The 26,591-nt window shown below is 47.2% G+C and overlaps 1 protein-coding gene across 2 annotated transcripts in view; it reads right to left on the minus strand.

Moving 5' to 3' along the window:
- SFXN5 (sideroflexin 5) overlaps positions 1-26,591 on the minus strand; it is a 492,741-nt gene that overhangs the window by 314,559 nt on the left and 151,591 nt on the right. For both annotated transcript variants that reach the window (XM_075573333.1, XM_075573323.1), the window contains exons 5-6: positions 25,831-25,885; positions 22,007-22,032 (exon numbers count right to left, since the gene is read on the minus strand). In XM_075573333.1, coding sequence (XP_075429448.1) covers positions 22,007-22,032; positions 25,831-25,885 — 81 coding nt within the window. The remainder of the gene's footprint in view (positions 1-22,006; positions 22,033-25,830; positions 25,886-26,591) is intronic.

Below are 26,591 nucleotides of genomic sequence, written 5' to 3' on the forward strand. Positions count from 1 at the left end.
CAGGTTGTATAGGGAAAGGTAATGGGGAATCCCAGCAGGATGCCAGGTTGTATAGGGAGAGGTAATGGGGAAAGCAGCAGGATGCCAGGTTGTATAGGGAGAGGTAATGGGGAAAGCAGCAGGATGCCAGGTTGTATAGGGAAAGGTAATGGGGAATCCCAGCAGGATGCCAGGTTGTATAAGGAGAGGTAATGGGGAATCCCAGCAGGATGCCAGGTTGTATAGGGAGAGGTAATGGGGAATCCCAGCAGGATGCCAGGTTGTATAAGGAGAGGTACTGGGGAAAGCATCAAATGGGGGGAAATGCCTGTGAAAACAAAATCCTTTTTTCTTTTATACATCTGGTGCCACATGTGAGGCTCATTAGTGCCCCTTTTACCGAAACCCACAGATGTCTTATTTCTAGGATATAAACTAAAGGTGGTGCGAAGAAGAGCAACAGCACTAACATAGTGCATGGTCTGCCTCAGCGGTGGGAAACTCCAGTCCTCAAGGGCCACCAACAGGTCAGGTTTGAAGGCTATTCCTGATTCAGCACAGGTGGATTCCTCAGTCCCAGCTTCAGCTGAGCCACTGAGCCTCCAGGCACCAAAATTAGATGCAAGAGGAATAAATCGGACCGCTCCCCGTAGGTTATGTCCCCCTAGCAGGTAACACATAGTAAAAGGCAAGCATGGTGCAATAGGGCAAGGTATTAGTTAGTACAGAGTTGATCCAAGTAGGATGGAAAGAATCCCCAGTTGTCCATACGCATAGATTGCAGCAACTGGGGATTCTTTCCATTCATGTGTTTGCCGGCACAAGGTTGTGGTGATGGCAGCGGAATTATAACGCATTCTTGGAACAGGCACTAATGTGACATATCTTAGAGCGGGGGTGGCCAACCTTTTGCTCAGACAGGCAATAAAAAGACAAAAATTCTGGGGCGCCACTGTCCTCCCTGTCGTTGCCATATGGGGGCAGTAGAAGTGCAGCGGCGGGGACGACGGCAGTCTGTGCGTAGCAGGCTTTCCCAGGCCCCAGGACTACATTTTTTACCTGGGCCCCCCATGTAGGCCGCCCTGTCAACCCATCTTTCTCTCACCCCTCTTTATTTCTCTCTCACCCTCCCCCGTGTATTTCTCTTTCCCCACTCATTGTCCCCCTCTCTCCACCCTTGGTCGTTCACTTCCCCTCTGTTTCCCCTCCTCTCTCTCAATCTCCCCCTCTCACTCACTCTCCTCCTCTCACCGACAAACTCACATTTCTGAATCCCCACCCCTCACAAGGCTTCCGATCAAATCCCGCATCTCACACTCCATTCTACTCCTCACTTTTAAAGCTTTACACTCTTCTGCCCCTCCTTACATCTCAGCCCTAATTTCTCATTAGGCACCATCCAGAATCTTGCGTTCTTGTCAAGGATGTCTTCTTTCTACCCCCTTTGTATCTAAAGCCCTCTCACGCCTTAAACCTTTTTCACTGACTGCCCCACACCTCTAGAAATGCCCTTCCCCTCAGTACCCGACTTGCACCCTCTCTATCCACCTTTAAGACCCACCTTAAGACACAGTTGCTTAAAGAAGCATATGAGTAGCATCGTGGATATTCTGAACACATGATACATAAAGCTTGGCCCCCTGCAGACGCACTTACCAGAACTCCCTCCTACGGTCTCTGTACGTTCTCCCTACCTACCAATTAGACTGTAAGCTCCTCGGGGCAGGGACTCCTCCTCCTTAATGTTACTTTTATGTCTAAAGCACTTATTCCCATGATCTGTTATTTATATTATCTGTTATTTATTTGATTACCACACGTATTACTACTGTGAAGCGCTATGTACATTAATGGCGCTATATAAATAAGACATACAATACAATGTACTGCTTACTAAATATTGGCCCGTGTTCTGCATTAGAACTACAGCAAAAACCCGAATTGCTACAGAGGGTGTTACATGGCAAATTGTTTATATTTTCTTTAAACTCCCATATACATTGCTAAGTGGCTTTGAGGCCTCAACACTCTTTTAAAAAGGGAAGCAACTGAAATGAAAGAAAATCAAAACATTATCTCTCAGGAAGCGTGATGAGTTGACTAATGAAAAGAGGTCAGCTGAAGCCTTTTCAGGTGCACAGCTGTGTACCCAAAACAAAGCAGTCGGCACTGGAGGGAGAGCTGGCCTGCCTGGAACAGGAGCAGGAGTTGAAAGCGGCTGGAAGGCATATTCATGTTTACAAGCAGAGATGTCCATGGCATGTGCTGGCGGAATGCAGAGTGATTGTACAGGCCACTTTTCAAAGGAAGCCTCCGCTCGCGACTAATGAGCTCTCCTGTCTCCAGCAGTCCCAAACCTGTCCGGGGAGAGATCGCTGGGGGAGATGGGCACACAACGCGGGAGGACTCCAAAGCTGCAGGTCATCTTCACCAAAAACATTTGTCAAAAAGTGACGCCAGATAATGAAAGTGGTTCGCTTGGAAGCCCACACTTGCACATCACAACACACTTTTCTATTCGATATTTATTTTGCGTCAATCAATGTAAGCGCAGACTTCACGGTCAATACCTCCACGGGTTTTACGACTTCAGAGAAAAATGGTAAAATATGTATCCCCCAAAGAAATATTGTGTGAATTAATTTTAGTGGGGCTCTTAAATATGGCCGCCATTCAAACTTTCTAAGAATTGCCTTACAACTTTGCCCAACTAACTTTGAATTCTTACCTCCTTATGTCTCAACTGTACTTCTTACCCCGAGTGAAGCAGCATATATTGTATCAGCAAGTGTTTTTTCAACTGCGGTTCTCTATGAACACTTGGGTTCCCCGGGCATCCCTAAAGGGTACTGTGACATTTTCAGGTCATTTCAAAATTGTACCGAATACAGAAGAACTTACAATGCATCTGATCTCAGACGCGCTATTAGAGAGGGTTTGGGGTTCCTTACAATGCATCTGATCTCAGACGCGCTATTAGAGAGGGTTGGGGTTCCTTCCAATGCATCTGATCTCAGACGCACAATTAGAGAGGGTTGGGGTTCCTTCCAATGCATCTAATCTCAGACTCGCTATTAGAGAGGGTCGGGGTTCCTTACAATGCATCTGATCTCAGACGCGCTATTAGAGACGGTTTGGGGTTCCTTCCAATGCATCTGATCTCAGATGCGCTATTAGAGAGGGTTGGGGTTCCATACAATGCATGTGATCTCAGACGCGCTATTAGAGAGGGTTGGGGTTCCATACAATGCATCTGATCTCAGACGCGCTATTAGAGGGGGTCGGGGTTCCGCAGAATTTTACCATATAATTATACGGTACGGTTCCTTCACCAGTAAAGAGTTTGAAAACCACTGATATAAGCCATGGGATTTGCTGTGCTTTTTGAAGTAAGACTTTTGTGCTTAACATGAAAAGGTCTCTACAGTAACTCTATCTTAAATTATGTAACGTCAAAAATATCAGGCAATGCCTGCACACACTTACGTTACTATACAACTGCAATATTTGTTGCCTAGGGTTTTATTGAGCCAACATGTTCCCGGTTTCTTTACCATATGGATCTGTAACTCCAGCCAATGCTTATAGCGCATAATCAGACGTGCGTTTGGCTTTCCGTCAAGGATTCTGACATTCTGTGTGATGTGATTTGTAACTTTCACGTCTAGTGAAGTTACTCTGAAAGGGCCAATCTTTCCGTATTGGACTTATGGCAGAAATATGCGGGAAGGGTTAAAACGACGCGATTGATTGTTAAAATAAAAACCAACATTGCCGTAATTATTGTAACATTCTTTCAAAGGCACTATATACATTTTACATATATATCTATACATTTTGCTAAAAAAATGGTACATTTAAGTTTCTGGTGGGATAATTTCAACTACTAATGTCCCAAGTGTTAATTAAAACAAAACAGCTAAAGAAATAACAATGATTTTTCTAAATCAATAACCTCGCTTAATCATATTAAACATATCACTTCTAAGTGAGGCTCCTCATTTAACTGCTGCTGTGCAATAGTCTGCCATTATATATGTAGCGGTCATGTAAAATGCCTACAGTCATCTCTCCTGTTGGCAGTAAGGCCTGGTAAGTGTGGGCATGCCAGCAGTAATTATGGAGGTTTCCCCTCACACCCTGGTGGGGTGCTCTGTGTATGGCTGGGACTGGTCACATGCTCTGACTCCATGGTTAGTGATGTCAGAGGTGTGTCAGCCTCAGAAGCTTACATAAGGCACAGCACTGTGTTGCAAAGTTAGTTCTGAGTTCTGTGAGTGTTGCTGGAAAGCTCTTGTCAGAGCTGAGGAAGGAGTTAAAGTTCTATCAGAGTGTCAGTTATGTTATAGTAACTCCATGGGAGGCTGTGTCCAGGAACCTGGCACAGGACAGTGATTCCTGCGGGAATAGTGAATCCCTGATCTGGGTGACATACCTAACTAAAGGGAGCACTGGCGAGATGAGCGGCTGAAGATACTCCTTGTGGAGGGCAGCTGCCCTGCCGTGTCAATAAAGATGAGTTCAGCCAGAAACCCTCTCGTGTATCTATCAAGAATGAGTGTACAGAGAGGAGCACCACGGAGGAGTTCCTCGCCAGGATCATCCCCTTGCGGACGCAGGGACCCTGGTGAGGTGGAGGCGCTGCACTGGAACTAGGTGAGACTCAGCACACTACCTCAGCTGCCTGTCTGACGGGTTCTCCCCACACACCATCATGCGGGAGACTCAGGAGTCCTGTAGCCAGCAGGTGCACCATATGACATATCCACACTGTAATGGGGTCCGGTTAGACCACAGGGGCCAATGTGAGATTGGGTGGGTCAGGCCGGGCCAGAAACACCGTTACATTTGGAGGCGAGCTGCTGAGATCAGATCCGTCAACAGGACAGGCTTTTAGCTAGGTCACTGGGAAACAGGGAGAGTGTCTGCTGCCACTTTGTGCTGCGTAGGGACGGACCTAGGGGTGGTCAGGGGGCTGACGGGATATTGTCAGTTCGCAGGGACAACCTAGGGGCCTGAAGGGAGTGAGGGGTCTGGAGCGGGCTATAGCTGACCGAGTCATCTTGAGGCAGTGCTAGTTGGTAGGATGCCAGAAGGGACAGCCTGTTAACTTGGTCAGGAGTCCTGGAGAGGGTCTGCGCTAGGCTGACCAAGACAGGTAGACGCCCCAAGTACTGCATGGCAGAGCCAGCCAGAGTACCTAGCCATTCCAGACACTCACCGTAGGGAGCACAGACTGGGAGGAAGGAGTCACAGCAGACACTGAGAGAGTGAGCCTAGCCTGAGGTAGTGCAACACTGAGTCACACCTAGATAAGGTACACATGTGGTGGTGCATCTGAGCTAATCTTTATTGTACCGGTGTGGTGGCTGCCCCGCAGAGTGGAGCCTCATGTACGACAACTGTTATGAGAGAGTGGAGGATCCGCGTGGCGCGGAGAACGTAAAATGGCGGACAGAGGCTGATGGGGAGGGCACCCGTGGCGTGCAACCCACTGAAGAGCAGACTGTCGCCGAGTTGTCATTGACCAGGCTGCTCTGGAGCGGAGCGAAGGCTATGGCTGCCCCGTTTTTATCCTGTATGGGACAGCGAGGGGCCACCCTTGAAGAGTGTAAAGAAATTGTTATAATTGGGGGAGAACCCCGTGAGGAGAGCGAACGAATGGACTTTTTGGGTGCAAAAACCAACCAAAATGGCGGTTCCCGCTTGCTAGGGAAACCGCATGGGACAGTTACAGAAAAAATGGCTGCTGCAGGACTTGCACAGAGCTGGCCGGGAATGGCGCGAACAGCAGAGCCCCGCCCTGAAGGGGGGCATGGCGCGAAAGCTATGGCTGCGCCGGGATGGACAGTGACTAATTCAGCCCCTGTGCTGAGTCAACCGTTGAGTCTATGGGACCCTCCCCTGATTTCTACCAGGGGGAGTGACTTTCAACTATGGCCTGTGGGAATGCACCCACTGGGCCCAGGGACTGATATTCAGACGGCGCCACTACAGAAAGTAGTTCCGGCCGTGGAGGTGATTTGCAAGCAAAGGTGCCTTGTGCAAAAAGCTGCTGCAAGGAGAAGGCGGGAACTAGCCGCGGGAAAAGACTTCAGCTCTGGGGAGGAGACTGGCGTGAAAACGCAGACCGCGCCCACCAGGACTGAGAGAGGTGCGGCCTTAATTAAGGGGCATGATATTCCCCTGTGGGACCCGCCCATTATTGCAACCCCTGGGGGCGGGTTCCAACTCTGTCAGAGAAGGGAGGAGCCGAAGCAGGGAGTGGCGGATCCAGCAACTTCCACCAGTCAGTTGCGAGGAACCACAGAGAAGGAGAGACCTGTACAGGAAGTGACTCCTGTACAAAGAATGGCCTGCTCTTCCACTGTGGGCACTATGGTCTCCACCCAGCCCTACTCAGTGCCCGGCGGGGTGCTTGTGGTGAGGGTGGCCAATACAGAGACGGTAGTCGGGCTCTGCCTACAATGCGGGCTGCCCGGAGGTACAGTGAATACGATGGCACGTTGCCCTCATTGCGGGACTTTGTATCTGTGGCCTATGCCCACATTCGTTCCAATACAGCCTGCTGACCCCCCGGTGGATGTGACACGGCGCTCTGCTGAGTCCCCGGGCGCGCTGTGGATCAACCGCGCGAGTCCCGGAGACAGGGGACTGGAGCCGGTCAAGTCGGCTGGGTCACTGGCCATTGAGGCGGCTGGATTAAACCCCGTGACAGGGGCAAAGAGACTTTCACCCCGCCCCGAGACCCCTAGGTCGGGGCGAGGGGACTACTCTGATGAGGACCTCCGTGAGCTGGCGGTAGCAAGAACAGAGCGGAAAAGACAGACGGGGAGAACGACGCCCCGTGGGGTGAGTGACCGGACGTCCCCCGCAGATCGGCGATCCGACCGACGGAGTCCCGCCATCCCAGGACCTGGCGGAGATGGGAGAGAGACGCCTACACCCCTGCAGATGGGTAAGCCAAAAAGCCCTATCTCTTACCTGGTCACAACAGACGGCGAAGCGCTGGAAGGGCCGCGCCAGGCCCAACGCGCACGTGGAGGGACGGCATCACTTCCGGTGGCGACGGCGGAGCAACCGGATGTCGTGGGAGAAGAGATCCCGCATGGGGGTCCAACGCGAGATGGCGACGCTTCCGGTTCCGGGGAGGACGTCACTTCCGGTGGCGACGGCGGAACCCAGGAAAGGGAAGCAGCGACGCTTCGGCGATTGGGGGAAGGCCCCGACCGCTCGTATTGCCCAGAAAAGGGAGAGACGGTGTCAGGACTGAGGAGGGTGAGACATCATCCTTGGACCAGTCTACGGACAGCCAGGAGCGGGTCGTAACCCCGTGGGGTCCCGTCCCATGCCCCTATACCCAACCCCATGCCCTAGCTAATGCCCCTACCCCTATCACACGGTCACCGGGTTCACCGCCCAGCTTGGAACTTGTGGACATACCTTTGGGGGGGGAGGAAAAACGGACTGGGGAGAGGCAGCTCAGTGGAGCTACGGAAGGTGATTCACGGGGAGGAGGGGAATTGAGGGTGGCGGATACAGCACCCCAACCGGCAGTAAAGGCTCCGGGGTCCTCGAGGTGGTTCAACTCGCGATCCACAAGGTCGTCAGGGGTATTTTCGTTTGGTGACGACCGGGAACCAGGGCCTAATCCCTTTAAGGAGACCAGGTGGTGGGCTCCACTATTTGAGGGGTATTCCGCATGGATGGACCGTACTCGGTTCCTCATCCGGCGGGAGGACGTGGTAGATTTCTGGTGGAAAGAGGGAGAGTTTACACCCGAGCAGAGGGATAGGGAACTACAGAAGAGGTGGTTCCAGCTGGAGCGTAGAGACATAGCGCCCATGGGTCCCGACACACTGTCAGATCCAGTAGATTCTGATGAGCCCCTATCATGGGTGTTACCTGGGAGGGCAGGTAATGCTGATCTGACCAGGGTCAGTAGGGCGGAGAGGGCTATAATAGTCAAATATAAAAAATCCCATGGGTTGGAGTATCCCTATGTTCCGGAGCCCCTGATGGATGAAATTGAGGACAATAGGGAAACGTGGCTCCAAGAAACTATAGAGCTGTATTTAGCCAATAGGGGGAGCGACATTGTAGGTAAAAAGGCGGAAGAAAGAATAGACACCCTGATGCGAGTGTGGAGCATAGGGAGAAATGTTCACAAACATAGGGTGACCTATGTGCCAGAGAGAGGATCACCTAGGCATTATTATGTTATGGTCCTGGATATGGGTAACCGGGAAGTGAGGAAACCTGACCCAGATCACTATTATTAAGGGGGTACTGAGACATTACGCGGGTTCGTGGCTGCTGGTCGGGGCGGGCTTGGCGGATGACTGTATTCATATGTACTGTATTATGAGGAAATTTGTGTGATGTTAATTATGTTTTCCGTTACAGTGCTTCCTGGAAAGAGGTATACAAATTTAGGTCCCAGCGAGGACGATGGGATTCACCAGGGGGAGAATGTAGCGGTCATGTAAAATGCCTACAGTCATCTCTCCTGTTGGCAGTAAGGCCTGGTAAGTGTGGGCATGCCAGCAGTAATTATGGAGGTTTCCCCTCACACCCTGGTGGGGTGCTCTGTGTATGGCTGGGACTGGTCACATGCTCTGACTCCATGGTTAGTGATGTCAGAGATGTGTCAGCCTCAGAAGCTTACATAAGGCACAGCACTGTGTTGCAAAGTTAGTTCTGAGTTCTGTGAGTGTTGCTGGAAAGCTCTTGTCAGAGCTGAGGAAGGAGTTAAAGTTCTATCAGAGTGTCAGTTATGTTATAGTAACTCCATGGGAGGCTGTGTCCAGGGACCTGGCACAGGACAGTGATTCCTGCGGGAATAGTGAATCCCTGATCTGGGTGACATACCTAACTAAAGGGAGCACTGGCGAGATGAGCGGCTGAAGATACTCCTTGTGGAGGGCAGCTGCCCTGCCGTGTCAATAAAGATGAGTTCAGCCAGAAACCCTCTCGTGTATCTATCAAGAATGAGTGTACAGAGAGGAGCACCACGGAGGAGTTCCTCGCCAGGATCATCCCCTTGCGGACGCAGGGACCCTGGTGAGGTGGAGGCGCTGCACTGGAACTAGGTGAGACTCAGCACACTACCTCAGCTGCCTGTCTGACGGGTTCTCCCCACACACCATCATGCGGGAGACTCAGGAGTCCTGTAGCCAGCAGGTGCACCATATGACATATCCACACTGTAATGGGGTCCGGTTAGACCACAGGGGCCAATGTGAGATTGGGTGGGTCAGGCCGGGCCAGAAACACCGTTACATATATACAGGGAAACTATCAACCTTACCAGCGGGAGGAAGACGAGGAACCTCTTCCCCTGTACATTGTGTTAAACTTTTCATTTAACACTGACCTTCCTTAAATTTTACCCCACAAATCAAGCATCCAAATAGCCTGCCCTCATGGCTGTCCCACACTCAGAAACTCCTACCACCCATTGTGACCAAGCACAGCCATCTACAGCACTTACTCCCTCACCTGCTGTCTCTGTAAGTTTCCCATTAAACCTCTTAGATTGTAAGCTCTTCGGGGCAGGGATTTCCTTTCCTATTGTCTGATTTTGCTGCACTTATTGTATCATTATAATTCCCTGTGGAATTACAATACCTGGCGCATACAAACAGTGATAATTGTGATTACAATTCAATGTGAAATAAAGGATATATGTGACAATTGAGTGAAGTCCTTTTCCAATGTCTATTAGTATGATGGACTCTGTCCTCCAATTGGGTTGAATAAAATCTCTCTTATGCAGCAAGCTGTAGTTCTATGGTGTGAGACAAAAAACAGAGACACAACATTGCGCAGTATTGACTTTACAGCAATGAAGTCCTCCCTTATATGACTCTAATAAAATGCCCACTTACTAGATTTAGGGTGGGTCGCATGCAGTTGAGAGAATCTGTATCTGTGTTTCTTCTGGTCCAGACGTCCACAGGTTAACACGAACCCCTCGTGGTATTCCTGTCTCTCCTGGATCCTGGAAGAAACTCCGTCTCTGGAAAGTGTTTTCTCCTTCTGTACTGGTCTCCTGTATATATCTCCAGCGGGGGGTATAAAAGACAGAGGATTGCGCAATAGTCTAAACAACTTTAATAACGCATCCTGGCTAGGTGCAGAAATATACTCACAAGATCCGTGAGTTTAAAAACAATTAAGACGCCCGACCCGGCTGTCCCACAGCAAACCCCAGTCTCTGTCAGCTCCTGCCTCTGATCGCGTGTGTCTCGCGTTATCCAGGCTTGGGCGTGCTGACGTCACTGTTCAGTGAACTGACCGGAGAGTGGATGAGAGTCCAAGTTGACGTCCGTTTAGGCTCCTCCCTACGCGTTTCGTGACGGGGAACGTCACTTCGTCAGGGGACGTTCCCCGTCACGAAACGCGTAGGGAGGAGCCTAAACGGACGTCAACTTGGACTCTCATCCACTCTCCGGTCAGTTCACTGAACAGTGACGTCAGCACGCCCAAGCCTGGATAACGCGAGACACACGCGATCAGAGGCAGGAGCTGACAGAGACTGGGGTTTGCTGTGGGACAGCCGGGTCGGGCGTCTTAATTGTTTTTAAACTCACGGATCTTGTGAGTATATTTCTGCACCTAGCCAGGATGCGTTATTAAAGTTGTTTAGACTATTGCGCAATCCTCTGTCTTTTATACCCCCCGCTGGAGATATATACAGGAGACCAGTACAGAAGGAGAAAACACTTTCCAGAGACGGAGTTTCTTCCAGGATCCAGGAGAGACAGGAATACCACGAGGGGTTCATGTTAACCTGTGGACGTCTGGACCAGAAGAAACACAGATACAGATTCTCTCAACTGCATGCGACCCACCCTAAATCTAGTAAGTGGGCATTTTATTAGAGTCATATAAGGGAGGACTTCATTGCTGTAAAGTCAATACTGCGCAATGTTGTGTCTCTGTTTTTTGTCTCACACCATAGAACTACATACAGCTTGCTGCATAAGAGAGATTTTATTCAACCCAATTGGAGGACAGAGTCCATCATACTAATAGACATTGGAAAAGGACTTCACTCAATTGTCACATATATCCTTTATTTCACATTGAATTGTAATCACAATTATCACTGTTTGTATGCGCCAGGTATTGTAATTCCATTTTTGTATCACTATATTGTCATAGGGTTCATTTGAGATTGTTCCCTTAGTAGAATCACCAGGCAGCTATTGTACACGTATTTATGCACTGCACATTTACACATTTGGTCTAGCCCTAGTTTAGTATTTTTGTTAACACTATTATAATTCCCTGTACTGTATTCTTTGTGAAGTGCTGAGTACACTTTTGGCGCTATATAAATAAAGACATACAATACAATACAAAAGATCTGATCTACCAATCCCTATCTCGCACTTTATTGAAAAACATATTAATACTTATTTTAGCGAGAATTGCACATCTGCACACTGGATTTATATATTGCACAGAGCGGACCAGACAAAGTGTACCTATTTCACAGTTCAAGCTAGGAGTGGCCAACTCCAGTCCTCAAGGGACACCAACAGGCCAGGTATTAGGGATATGCCTGCTTCAGCACAGGTTGCTCAATCAGTCCCAGCTTCAGCACAGATTGCTCAATCAGTCCCAGATTCAGCACAGGTGGCTCAACCAGTCTTTGACTGAGCTACTGATTGAGCCACCTGTGCTGAAGCAGGGATATCCTTAAACCCGGACCTGTTGGTGGCCCTTGAGAACTGGAGTTGGCGACCCCAGGTTTAGACGTACAAGAGGTATTTTAGAGCCAGGAAGCCCTATTCCTGTACTGCAGCTGAATAAGCCCCTGTAGGGTAGATCCTCAGAAGCCTGTAACATTTTCTCTAATAACGACTATTACCTAAATAGCGAACGTCTGTTATTTTCCCTCTGGTTAATGGGGATTCACAAAGCTAATGAAATGCAAAAATAGCGTCCGTTAGTAAAAGTAGCAGCGCTAGTTACGGTGATTTTCGTTGCACAGACGCGTTCTCTAATACGCTGCACATTCGTATTGGCAAAACTTTAACCCGCTTTACAATTAACGCATGCGTTGAAGACGCGTTATGCATGTGCGTGAGCTAAAGCAAATGCAATTATTGTTATAATATGGATTACTTTCAAAATGTTTCACTTTTCTCGTTATATATACTATCCTTCCTTAATTTATTTTAATTGTTCATTATTAAAAGTGAATTATTAATTATTGGAAAGGTTCAGCAAGAGTTCTTATAACAGGCGTCTTTTGTATCCCATTCCCACAAATAACGCTATGATAATCAAGGTCTGGATGTGAGTAACGACAGCTTGTGATGTGACCTAATTATCGTAGCGTTATCTCCACGCGTTACAATTAACGCAGGTTGGTGGATCTGCAATTTATCAATGCAAAATTTTTCTCAAGAAAAAGAAAGGCAGAATAGGCCTTATATTAAACTTATAATAGTTTTATTTAATAGGCGCGCCGAGTAGCTATTTCGTTTATTTAAAACCCTAGGGTATAACATATATTATTCAAAACCGTTGTAGGCAATACCATAAATAACAAACATAACACGATAAAGGGAAACTAAAATATAGTAAGATAACTAAACTCACAATTGCCCTTAACACACAAAGAAGGGAGTCGGAGAGCTCCGGTGTTAGCTACATGCAGTGATATACATGGGCCCGGACCCAATCTACTAACTTGCGCTGCGGGAACACCCTCACGGCCGCCAACGTTGAATTCGGAGCAGCCTCACATGACCTCTACGCGTTTCGCACGTAGTGCTTCGTCAGTTTTCTCGCAGTATTTTTCTCGTTGACGCGAGGGTATCCTCCCTAATTTCCCACGCGCACGCTAGTATTGAGTTTCTTGATGAGTATTAGCGCATTAGAAAAAAGTTGAAATAAATCAATCGTAACTGACATCACATTTGTAGCTATGGGTTCCGTCTATCAAAATGTTAAATGGCGCTAACGTAGCAATACAATATTTAACGGTCTTCTGAGGATCTATCCCCAGGAGTACAGGGACTCAATCCTGAATCATTAAAGATAATCAGGAATAAAGGTTTCGGAAATACTACAGCATTATCCTGTCACTGCCACAGGGGGCAGCAAAGCTCTCTGACACTACCCAACAACTCCACCTATTCAACATAGTGAGACACAGGGCAACACAAACTGCATAGACCTGAACCTGAAGATGATCAGTTCTGCCAGCTCAATGCAAATGCATACATGCTAGAAAGGGAATATCCTATCAGAAGAAACAGGACCCCATTTTTCGCCATATTTTGCCGAAAAATCACAAACTGTTCATGATTATTTGAGCAATGATAGGTCTGTCACAGTAGATTATTACACTTAAGAATTATTTGATAAACTAATAAATATTCTTTGGAATTGGTGACAGCATGATGTACTGTATGTCTTTATTTATATAGCGGTAGAAGGAACATCGGGCACAACGGATTTCAGATAATTAAACTCATTTATTGAGCCAACACAACGTTTCGACCTTAGTGGTCTTTATCAAGTGACATAGTGGCATGAAAAACAATCCCATCAGATCCATTAAATAACACCCAAACCCCCATCATGCAATCTGTTCAATTAGAACTGATGATATACATATGTGCTGAAACAATCCTTATCTCCATTCCCTTTTCTGAGTCATATCCGGGTCTTTAGCCAATATTCAGTATCACCCCATCTCAGCTGTAAAACCACTCCTGACGTGTGTCTCGTGGCATCATCCGTTGATATGCTTCATCCGGGTCTTCCGTCGTAGAACGCACTCATTGCGTTACGCGTTTCAGGCTCTGCACATGCTCCTATGCAGGGTTAATCCATCCTGATGCTGGATTCATATTTCTTGATTCCATATAGAACGCATGAATCGCTGACTGCGTCTCAGTCACTGCGCATGTGTTTCCTCTTCTGATGGTGCCCTTATTATTCCTGCTCGCATGGGGCCCGTCACGTCATCACGCATCCTGTCATTCTGGTGCCGGCTGATTTTAAACTATAAAGTTCAGTCTTTTAGTTGTGAGCTTTAGCAAACTTACCTGACCGCATCGTCAGATATGCACAGCAGTTCTTTGGAGTGCCTGTTCGCTAGTGCGGATGTCACTATGGCGCTGCAAGAGTAAATATGGCTCGCGTCTAACCGCTAAGGCAGGCACCAAAGCACACTCCTAATCTACGAAATACTTACCTGTATACATGGGTCCTATCATGCAATGTGCCAGAAAGTATAGCAATTGTGACTGGTTTTGAGATATCATAGTAGGCACTTGAGTATCCACACTCATTACGACGTGCCTACACTGCATACTATTCACTGACCACATTACAAACTGCGGGAGTAGCTCTTTGGAGTTCCTGCATGTTACTGCAAATATCACAACACCATAAGAGTAATTATGATTTGTGCCTAGCCATTTAGTTAGGGATCAAAATTTACCCTCCGTTCAATGTACAAGGGTCTTGCTACACAAACAGTTAGCAAAACACTAGTGGCCCACTCATAGCCACAATACTAGATGCTGGAGCACTCATTTTCACACCGACATGCCTGCACTGTATACGAATCAATTGGCATTATACTAAAGTGTGGGAACATTACTCTTTTTGCTGTATGATATATACACTTAGGTCCGGAAATAATTGGACACTGACACAATTTTCATAATTTTGGCTCTGTACGCCACCACAATGGATTTGAAATGAAACAACCGAGATGCAATAGAAGTGCAGACTTTCAGCTTTAATTCAAGGGGTTGAACAAAAATATCGTATGAAATGTTTAGGAATTGCAACCATTTTCATACACAGTCCCCTTATTTCAGTGGCTCAAATGTAATTGGACAAATTAACACAATCATAAATAAAATGTTCATTTTTAATACTTTGTCGAGAATCCTTTGCAGGCAATGACTGCTTGAAGTCTGGAACTCATGGACATCACCAAACGCTGGGTTTCCTCCTTTGTGATGCTTTGCCAGGCCTTTGCTGCAGCTGTCTTCAGTTGTTGTTTGTTCGTGGGTCTTTCTGCTTTAAGTTTTGTCTTCAGCAAGTGAAATGCATGCTCGATCGGGTTGAGATCAGGTGATTGACTCGGCCATTGCAGAATATTCCACTTCTTCGCCTTAAAAATCTCCTGGGTTGCTTTCGCAGTATGTTTTGGGTCATTGTCCATCTGTAAAGTGAAGTGCCGTCCAATCAACTTCTCTGAATATGGCTGAATCTGAGCAGACAATACACTACCGACACACTTTATCCTAGCAGGGCTAGTTCCGCAAGCCGGGGGATGCCCCGGCTTACTAGCCCCACTCCCTCGGCGTGCCGCGCGTCACCGATGCGCGGTCACGCGTCATCGGGTGTCAGCGCCCCCTGCACGCACGTCCAGGGCTCCCCGAGGGAGCCCTGGTGTCCCGCGATCGCAGGACGGCGGCAGGGGGTTCCGGGGGACCCGGCGGACCCGGCAGCGGTAGGGAGAGCGCCCCGATCGGAGGGCGCTCTTCCGCTGCTTTGGCGCGCGCCCGGCACCCTCCGGCGCGCGCCAGGTTACTGCTGCGGCCGAGAACGGGCAAATGCTCGAATAAACTCGGCCGCAGCAGTATATCCCTATACACTTCAAAATTCATCCGGCTGCTTCTGTCTTCTGTCACATCATCAATAAACACTAGTGACCCAGTGCCATTGTAAACCATGCATGCCCATGCCATCACACTGCTTCCACCGTGTTTTACAGATGATGTGGTATGCTTCGGATCATGATCCGTTCCAAGACTTCTCCATACTTTTTTCTTCCCATCATTTTGGTACAGGTTGATCTTAGTTTCATCTTTCCAAAGAATGCTGTTTCAAAACTGGGCTGGCTGTTTTAGATATTGTTTGGCAAAGTCTAATCTGGCCTTTCTATTCTTGAGGCTTATGAATGGTTTGCACCTTGTGGTGAACCCTCTGGATTTGCTCTCGTGAAGTTTCTCTTTATGGTAGACTTGGATAATGATATGCCTACCTCCTGGAGAGTGTTTTTCACTTGGCTGGATGTTGTGAAGGGGTTTTTCTTTACCATGGAAAGGATCCTACGATCATCCACCACTGTTGTCTTCCGTGGACGCCCAGGCCTTTTTGTGTTGCAGAGCTCACCAGTGCGTTCTTTTTTTCTCAGAATGTACCAAACTGTTGATTTGGCCACTCCTAATGTTCCTGCTATCTATCTGATGGATTTTTTTTTTTTGCAGCCTAAGGATGCCCTGTTTCATTTGCATTGAGAGCTCCTTTGACCGCATCTTGTGGGTTCACAGCAACAGCTTCCAAATGCGAATGCCACACCTGGAATCAACTCCAGACCTTTTACCTGCTTAATTGATGATGAAATAACGATGGAATAGCCCACACCTGTCCATGAAACAGCTTTTGAGTCAATTGTCCAATTACTTTTGGTCCCTTGAAAAAGAGGGGGCTACATATTAAAGAGACGTAATTCCTAAACCCTTCCTCCAATTTGGATGTGAATACCCTCAAATTAAAGCTGATAGACTGTACTTTAAGCCCATATTCATTATTTAACTGTAACTTGAATTTATTTTGGTAAACAGCCGAAATAACAAAACTTGTATCAGTGTCCAATTATTTCCGGACCTAACTGTACATATGTATCTTAAGACCTTGTGGAATCTGTCGGTCTGGCGTTTGTGGTATAGCTAACTTTTTTCTATATTGGAGATAATAAAGAATTATCACCAAACATCTTTTATGAGATTATAGGACTAACAAGTAATTACATCAATGTTATATACAGGCTGATGGAGTGTGCAGGAACTATGGTCCATATATATACATTTGACGCAGCATTATACCTATATACCTATTCTTATTTCTGGATTTAGATTCCTTAAGTCATTTTGGCAATATTACATACCCTAGCAACGAACAAGACAGTTTTCTAGGGATTGTAGGTATTTGGGCTAGATGCGTATAACTCACGTTGTCAAGTAATATATTTCTTTATAGCACTAAGCCAAGTTACTTAATATACCGAAATAAAGGAATAACAGCCATAAAAATAAACGTTTAATGGGAAGCAAGAAATCTCAGGTACAACAGCCTGAGATGTAGTATGTAAATGTGATAAATATATTACTATTTCAAAGGACATAATATATTGACACTGGTTCAGAGACTTTAATATATGTATCTCTCCATATCTCTGTACACATTCCTTCACTGGGGACATTAGAAACGTCTTTAAAATCTAAATTAAATCTAAATTTAAAATCTTAGATGTGAGGCATAATTATAATGCTGGATTTCAGACACTATAATATCACGATTCTCTCTGAAATATATTATTCAGAGAGCCGTCTTAGGCTTAGAGGGTTATCATTTAACATACCCTCAATGTATACTCTACATTAGTGACATACGATTTGGCTGGGACACTTACCTCGGCCGTCTATATCTAGCACTGCACATGTGTAGTAGAGGTACATACCTATAGCCTATGAATTAATGCCTTATGGAGAATAATGCTATGCAAGATCTCATATAAAGGGACACTTATATTAACACACTATTCGTAGAGCACTCGCTAGGAACCAAAAATAAGAACATTACGCATTCATGTCCTTTAAACCCCAGTTTTTTACAGGGGATACTTGCACATTTGAACCATATATGGTACATATTACTGTTTTTTGATATGGTCTACTAAACTCACTACATTTAGATTAACACCTGCTATATTTGTAGATGTTATTGATGATTTTACTAATTTCACTATATAATTATTAATAAAGATAATTTTAACAGTTAGTTTACAATCCTGGTAAGACCTTTTGGAGAATAATTATATTATAACATTTTGGTCTGTTGTGCGCCTCACAAAGGGATTCTCTGTGTGGACCGTGCCTCTTTGACACAATCCATCTATCATAGTATTTACCTAATACATTGCACTGACGACAGGCTTTCATTCAAGCACAGGAGCACCGGTAATTGTATCATTGTTCATTTTTTTTTTTTTAAAGGTGTGCAGCTTTCACCTCATATGTCTGGTTTATTTATATAGCGCCATTAGTGTACATAGCGCTTTACAGTAGTTATACATGTGACAATCATATAAATAACAAATAATACAAATAACAGATCAAGGTAATAAGTGCTTCAGACATAAAAGTAACTTTTGGGAAGAGGAGTCCCTGCTCCGAAGAGCTTACAATCTAATTGGTAGGTAGAATGTACGGAGACAGTAGGAGGGAATTCAGGTAAGTGCGTCTGCAGGGGGCCAAGCTTTATGAATCAGGTGTATATTATTAGCCAAGGTGCTACACATATGCTTCTTTAAGCAAGTGTGTTTTAAGGTGGGTCTTAAAGGTGGATAGAGAGGGTGCTAGTCAGGTATTGAGGGGAAGGGCATTCCAGAGGTGTGTGGCAGTCAGTGAGAAAGGTTTAAGGCGGGAGAGGGCTTTATATACAAAGGGGGTAGAGAGAAGACATCCTTGAGCAGAATGCAAGAGTCGGGATGGTGCATAGCAAGAACTTAGGGCTGAGATCTAGGGAGGGGCAGAAAAATGTAAAGCTTTAAAAGTGAGGAGAATTGAGTGCGAGATGCGGGATTTGATAGGAAGCCAGGAGAGGGATTTCAGCAGGGGAGACGCGGAAACAAATTTAGGAAATAGTAGAGTTATTCTGGCAGCAGCGTTTAGGATAGATTGTAGGGGAGACAGGTGAGATGCAGGAAGGCCGGACAGCAGGAGGTTAGAGTAATCGAGACGGAAGAGAATGAGGGCCCGAGTCAGAGTTTTAGCAGTCAAGAAACAGAGGAAAGGGCGTATCTTTGTAATATTGCAGAGGAAAAAGCGACAGGTTTTAGATATGTTTTGAATATGAGAGAAGAATGTGAGGGAGGAGTCGTGTGTCACCCCTAGGCTGCGTGTTGGGCTACTGGGTGAATGATAGTACTTCCAACAGTAAAGTGGAAGGAGGTAGGGTCAGGTTTGGGAGTTCTGTTTTAGCCATACTAAGTTTAACTCGGCAGAGGGCCATCCAGGATGATATTGCAGAGAGACATTCAGAAACTTTGGTCTGTACAGCAGGTGTAAAGTCAGGGGTAGAAAAGTAAATGTGTGTCGTCAGCATAGAGGTGATATTTAAACCCAACAGATGTGATTAGGTCACCTAGAGAGAGTGTGTACAGAGAAAAGAGAAGAGGTTCCAGGACAGAGCCCTGCGATACCCCCACAGAGAGATTGATAGAGGAGGAGGTGTTAGCAGAAGAGACACTGAAAGTACGAAGGGAGAGGTAGGATGAGATCCAGGATGGAGCTTTGTTACGAATACCAAGAGAATGGAGAATGTGAAGGAGAAGAGGGTGGTCCACTCTGTCAAATGCTGCAAAAAGGTCAAGTAATATGAGCAGAGTGTAATGACCTCTGTCTTTGGCAGCATGGAGGTCATTAATTATTTTAGTGTGGGCTCTTTCAATCGAGTGAGCGGAAGCAAGATTGTAGAGGGTCTAGGAGAGAATAGGTGTTGAGAAAGTGGAGCAAGCGAGAGAATACAAGACGTTCAAGGAGTTTAGAGGCAAAAGGCAGGAGGGAGACAGGTCGATAGTTAGAAAGACAGGTAGGGTCAAGCTTCCTGTTTTTGAGTAATGGTATAATTGTTGCATGTTTGAAGGAGGAGGGAAAGGTACCAGAGTAGAGGGAGGAGTTAAAAATGTGTGTGAGCGTACGGATTATAGTAGGAGCAAGAGGTTTTAGGAGATGAGAGGGAATAGGGTCAAGAGGGCAAGTGGTAGAGGGAGAAGAGAACAGCAGTGATACATCCTCCGAGACAGTGGGAAAAGAGTGAAGAAAGGCAGGAGGAGAGTTAGGAAGTGGTGTAGGATGGGAGGAAGAACACAGGGGATGTTCTGACGTATGGATTCCACCTTTTCCTTAAAATAGTCAGCAAAGTCCTGAGGTGAGATGGAGGAAGAAGAAGAGGCAGCTGAGGGTGGTTTGAGTAGAGTCAAAGACAGAGAAGAGTCGGCGTGGGTTAGACTTGTGCGTGTTGATTAGTGCAGAAAAGTAGGTTTGTTTAGCCTGGGAGAGAGCAGAGTTGAAACACGATAGCATACAGTACATTTGTAGTGAAGGAAGTCTGCGAGAGTGTGAGATTTCCTCCAGAGGCGTTCAGAGGAACGAGTGCAAGAATGTAGCATGCGCGTGCGGGAATTTAGCCAGGGTCTGGGTTTAGAAGGGTGAGGACGGCAGAGAGAAAGCGGGGCATGTAGATCAAGAGAGGAAAATAAGGCAGAGTTGTAGTTCCTGACCAGGTTGTCAGGGATGTACATTATAAAGAGTTTGAGACATAAGCTTGCTATTTATATGCTGAGATTTGGGGTTTAGAACCACACCTTGATAAAGCGCTTGGATGCGAAACGCGTAGGTGGTTCTTTTTTTGTACCTCTGTTCTTTTTCTCATGACCAAATAAATATATTTTTATAAGTAGTTACCCTTTCTCTCTTTCTCATTGATTTGAGTATTGCACCGCACTTTTCCAGTTTTTTTATTAGGCGAATCGTGCTACGCGGTTGACGTGGGCGCGGTCTCCTCTATCCACAGGTCGCATGCAGTGATGTCATGCGCGCGGACATGAGCAGCACACAAAATGCATCAACTTCCATTCAAACTCACCAAATTAAATAGGGACCCGTATATCTTAAACCTTTTATCCAAATACTCCCCCCAAAGTCCCCCACTGTTCTGCCCATGACCTACACCTCTCCTCACTCATAACCACCTTCCACTACTCATCTTAAGGGAAACCTAAGTGACAACCCTACACCTACCCCCACGTCACCTTCCTCCATAACAGCTGTTACACGAGGGATAAGACTCCTGTCCCATCTGCTATATTCGCAGAAAGCAGTCATAGAACAGCACAAAACTTTATCTGGTACAGCGCTGACAGTACCCGCAGAAATATACAACAAATCTTTCAGGTACGGCTCCCAGCCTCAGAGCTTACAATCACATTTCTGCTGCTTGGAAAAACTAGCGGCCCATATTCACCCCCCAGGGCTTTCCCAGAAGACACCTTCGGGCACCGGAGGACACTTTATGACCCATTGTATTGAGTGGACCATCAGGGGTGTTTGAGTGCTGGAAAGGTGTCTTCTGGAATAGCAGCGCTTAGTACATGATTTGCCTAAAGTAAAAAGGAGCAGACCACAGGATTTGAACCTGGTTCAGTGACATTACATCAAGTCCCCCCTTATCCCTGTGTATGCGTAGACCTGGTCAATGAGTGGATGTCATTACAGGGATGGCCAACTCCTGTCCTCAAGGGTCATAATGACTGAGCCACTGACTGAGCCACCTATGCTTAAGCAGAGATATCCCTAATACCTGACCTGTGGGTAGCCCATGAGGACTTGCGTTGGCCACCCCAATCATATTATGTTTTTGTCTCGACCCATTATGATACTCCCTGCAGAATATGTTGGCCCATTTTAACGGCAACATTGTGGGTTATAATTGGGCCGTCTACATTAATTGGCCTCATACTACTCTCAATTTGGTCTACAATCTTCCAGTTGACTAGCTTTGTCCTAAAACTCTCTAATGTTTTTGACAGCGATGCCCTTTTAAGGTGTCACCCCAGAATTGGCTGCACTAATGCACCTGAAGCACTTTTAAGTACTCCTATAGAAATACATATTATTATGTTATTGGGCACTGAGGTTTAAAAAGTTCTCTAAGAGGTCCTCAGTAGTTATGGGTTTGTAGACTTCTTCAGTATGGTGGCTATCCTCCCGACTGCAGGAGAAAGGCTTGCCACTTCTGAAATGATCACTGTCCACGTGACAACGTTCAGATAACGTGTTTGCAGCGAGGGACATTTCCTAACAAGCACTCTGTTCGACATCATTACTACAGTATCTTCAGTAGGTGGGTCTGTGCCCAGTTGAAACTAATACCAAGCCTGCGTGCAATGTTATCTGTCAGTTACAATACTTACTATAGGGGTCCCAAAGGGAATGTAACCTGAAAAAGAAGCGAGAAAGAAACAGATGCATTAGAAGTAAAAGCAGACGATGCTTCTGGGATGGAAACATTGTAATAGTATTGAGTTTATGAAAAATGTAATCTGCACATTTAGGAAATCATAGCACCAGATTTATTGAAACTGTGTGTATACCAATGTGTTCAAATCGCATTTTTTATTCCCTAAATCTATTGCTGTTTTTTGTACTAGTTTTGCAACCGGAAGACGATAAACTCTTTTGGTGGCTCTATGCCAGGAATAGCCAACTCCATGACCTGGGAGACTGCGAGGGAGGTCCCCTCCCCTCCACCCCCATTTACCCAGAACCCCACATAAATAACACACAAATAACGACAGGACAAAATCTGGAGGTGCAAGGCCGCGGCTTTTTATTTAAATAATTGGTCAACGCTATCCTTGCCAGAGCGTTCGCTCAAAGGGTTAAAGGTCTGATGAACTGATGACCTGTGACACACGTGACCCAGCCATTGATACGAGTGGGCTCCCTGAACTCCCGTTTACACTCCCAGCCCAACTGGGCTTTGCCAAGTACGGAGCCCCTTCTGGCAAGGATAAGCACTTTCCCCCCCCCCCCCTTCAACTGCCACCACCTAAGGGGCTATTAAATCCCCCTTAAACTAGCCCTGTACCACCAGACCCGCCAGAACCCTCACGAGCCCGCCTTGCATGGCATTATTAAATAAATCAGCACCAATATTCGACAGGTGTACCCCATCGGACCTAAACAAATCGCTAATCACTGAATCGAAGTCAGGGTGGTTTATAGTAGCAATCCGCACATTGTGGATTCTATTGGGAACGATGGGAAGATCATGGGGGACGCTGGGGAAATTCTATTCTTTACCTCGGCTAACAGATGCATCCCCAGAGGGCCTGGCACGTGTATACATCCTTGTAAAATACATCCACCACATTGCTTGCATCTGACGTTCCCGCAGTCGCTCTCCCTACCTCTGCTGCCACCACCCCTGCGGGCGCCGGGCTGGCCACTACGAATTGCATGACTCCTGCTGAAGCTGGGTTGGCCCCCACGGCCTGCGAGGCCCCTGCCGTTACCGAGCTGGCAGTCACTGATTGTGTGGCCCGTGCACCCCATGTTTCCACCACCCTTAATGATAAACCCAGCCCGCCTGTATTGGGAACCGCTGCCTGCCCCCCGCAACAGGGATCACCCCTTTCCATCAAAGAGTTGAAGTACACCCCTCAAAATTGCAACCATGCCCAACGTCCCTCCCTGCTCCCCATGACCGCCGCTTGACCTGAACCACCCGGAGCATGAGCCCATGCTGCCGTGGGTATAAGCGCCCCAAGCCCAGACTCTCCCCCGCCCCCCTACGTGGACCAGCCGCAGTCCTAGGGGAAACCTATGGGGAGCTGGGGGAGACACTGGGGGCAAAACCTTCCTCTTACCCACAGTGTTCTCTGACCACCCACACGGCTCCTGGGGTCCATCAGATGTCTCCTGCCACTTGCCAGCATCCTCCGAACAGCTCTCCTTCCAGCTGTCGGTACCATGACCCGCACCACGGGTGGCATCACGCGAGGCCCATACAGCCTCTTCCCCCTCCGATTCTTCTTCCGACAGGCGGACATGAGGCTCCCCCAGCCGTCCAGACAGCCGCACTGTCTGCTGCGTTTGCTCACCGCCTGCACCCTCTGTAGGCGGCTGCCACACATGGCTGGGGCCCACTGTCTCCTCCGCCAGCACTGCTCACCCAGCAGCCGGGATAGTTAACGGTGAAGTCACCCCTCCTGGTGGTTCTGCGCTTCGGCCTGGAGCTGATCAAACAGCCCGCCGCCTTCCCCTGCTGCTTGTACCAGTGGTCCCCCACACGTGGCTGGGCCCTGCTGCCTCTTCCGCTGGTGACGTGACATCCTGCTGCAGTCTCCTCCTCCTGCCCTGCTGCACCCAGCAGCCAGGATAGTTGGCGCTGAAACCACCCCTCTTGGTGGTTCTGCATTTCGGCCTGGGCTTTACTAACCTTGGAAGACTGAAGCCATCAGGATGATTTTTAGAGGCCATCCAAAGCAGCTGGAGCTGCAGAGCCCTCTCCGGCATAGAGCCATAATCCCCAGGATAAGCATCAACACCACATATCTACCACAGGGAGCCTGGGAAGCAACTCACAGAGACTCCCTATAACTCCTCCTAACCCCCCACCCCAGTGTATTAAGCTATTAAAGATGCAGTTCTAGCTGCTGTTTCACCCCCCCCCCCCCCATTCAATATGTGCATCAATACAATCTGCACACAGACAAGTGATTAGCTAAATTGCCGATCGGTCCGTACTCCTGTAATCGATCGCTGAAGATTTGGCCCAGGGGTTCTTTAAATCACTGTTAGTGCTGCAGAAGATTACCCAAGATGCAAAGTTTTCTGTGGAAGATCATGTGACACGGCAGGCACACAATTGGCGCACTGCTAGAGAGAGGGCAGAGCTCAAAAAGGGGTGTGCCAGAGCCTGTCTCAGAACAGGAAGGGGATGTGACTTTGTAAATGATTGCTATAGAAACAAAAATGCTTGTTACATTAGAACAGAGATGCGCAAAGTGGGGGGGCCGCAAAATTCGCTGCGGGGGGGGGGGGGCGCGGTGTTTACAGAGGCCCCACGCGCTTCCTGAAGGCATTTAAATTAATGCCGGGAGAGCTGCAGGGCCTCTGTAAACGTCCTGGTGACGCGTCGTCAAATGACGCAACAGAGTCATGTGACGTTGACATCCTGACGCCAGGACGACAGAACCAAGGTAACTGGGGGGGGGGGAGGAAGGGGGCGCGAGGAGAGGGGGACAGCCGCAGGGGGGCACAAGGAAAAAAGAAGATTGTGCTCCCCTGCATTAGAATACATTAAACAGGTCTTAAAAAATTGTTCTTTTTTTAATTATTTTTTTTAAATGCTACAAGTATTTTTTCATAGTACAGAATTGATTTATTAAAAACACACATATAGGATATTGCTTAAACGGCAGCTTTAATTTCAGCTAGGGAAAGGGTTACATAAGGAGGCGTTGGAGAGGGCTATAATGGGGTGTATAACAGTTTCTGTGTGTTGTAGTCACCTGTTTCCCTATTACCTATGGCAAAAACCTCCAGCAAATGTGACTTAGCATAGACCTCAGTGCAAACCTGCACCAAACATATGAAACTCCTTCTGGATAAAAGATAGTGTAATATACAGCCACAGATGTAGCTGGTCCTGCATCTCCATAGAACATACCTTGGGATACAACTGTAGTTGCAGTAGTATGGCATTGCTGCCCTGCTTTCCTACAAGCTTCATATACACTGTATATAGCCATATTAGGCAGTGCTATTTCATAAGACAGCTTCCACCTCTGTAAAAACACTGTATGGCCCATTCATGCTAATAAGCCGTAAGGTGTATTCAGGCATTGCACTGTTTAATAAATATGGCCCATAGCCCCTTTTGTCAATTGAGATATTATTCAACAAACATCATTTTCTTCTGCGTGGGGGGGAGGGGAATAATTAAGCTGCGATAGTGCTGATCGGAGCGCTAACACGGAACGTCCAATTTACGTTAATGCAATTTGCTGTGCGGGAATGCCACGATCAGCATGATCTCGGTTTAATGAATTGCCCGCTGTGTATTAAGTCTCCACGATGTGAACCTTGATATGCTGTACTGTATGTGTTTCCTGTTTGCATCTGCAGCAAATGAATGTACAACTGATGCAAATTCTTACAAAGGAATTTAAAGCAACCCGTAGCCCATCTGTAAAAGAAAACGATTCATTGTCACAAAGATTAGATGTACCTGACATTCGGAAAGGCATGAAAATCTTCTCATTCGTATCTGGATGAATAATAGCCTGTAAAACAAAACAAAACAGCAGTCGTACCAGATGTTCTAGCTTGTGAATGTTCTCTGCTGACTAAATGTAAAGAACACACAGAGAAGCAGAGGTGACGTCACAGAGAAGCAGAGGTGACGTCACAGAGAAGCAGAGGTGACATCACAGAGTAGCAGAGGTGACATCACAGAGAAGCAGAGGTGACATCACAGAGTAGCAGAGGTGATGTCACAGAGAAGCAGAGGTGACTTCCCAGAGAGGCAGAGGTGGCGTCACAGAGAACACAGGTGACGCACCGGTGACGTCACAGAGAAGCAGAGGTGATGTCACAGAGAAGCAGAGGTGACTTCCCAGAGAGGCAGAGGTGGCGTCACAGAGAACACAGGTGACGCACCGGTGACGTCACAGAGAAGCAGAGGTGGCGTTACAAAGAAGCAAAGGGATGTCACAGAGAAGCACTGGTGACGTCACAGAGAAGCCCAAGTGATGTCACAGAAGAGCAGAGGTGATGTCACAGAGAAGCAGAGGTGGCGTAACAGAGAAGCAGAGGGATGTCACAGAGAAGCACTGGTGACGTCACAGAGAAGCACAAGTGATATCACAGAAGAGCAGAGGTGATGTCACAGAGAAGCAGAGGTGATGTCACAGAGGGCATTTCTGGGACAAACAGAACTGGGAGTCGTACAGCGTCACTACTGTCGTATTCCAACATACTGTGATAAAG

This window comes from Ascaphus truei, chromosome 1 (genome assembly GCF_040206685.1).
Source record: "Ascaphus truei isolate aAscTru1 chromosome 1, aAscTru1.hap1, whole genome shotgun sequence".
NCBI lineage: Eukaryota > Metazoa > Chordata > Amphibia > Anura > Ascaphidae > Ascaphus > Ascaphus truei.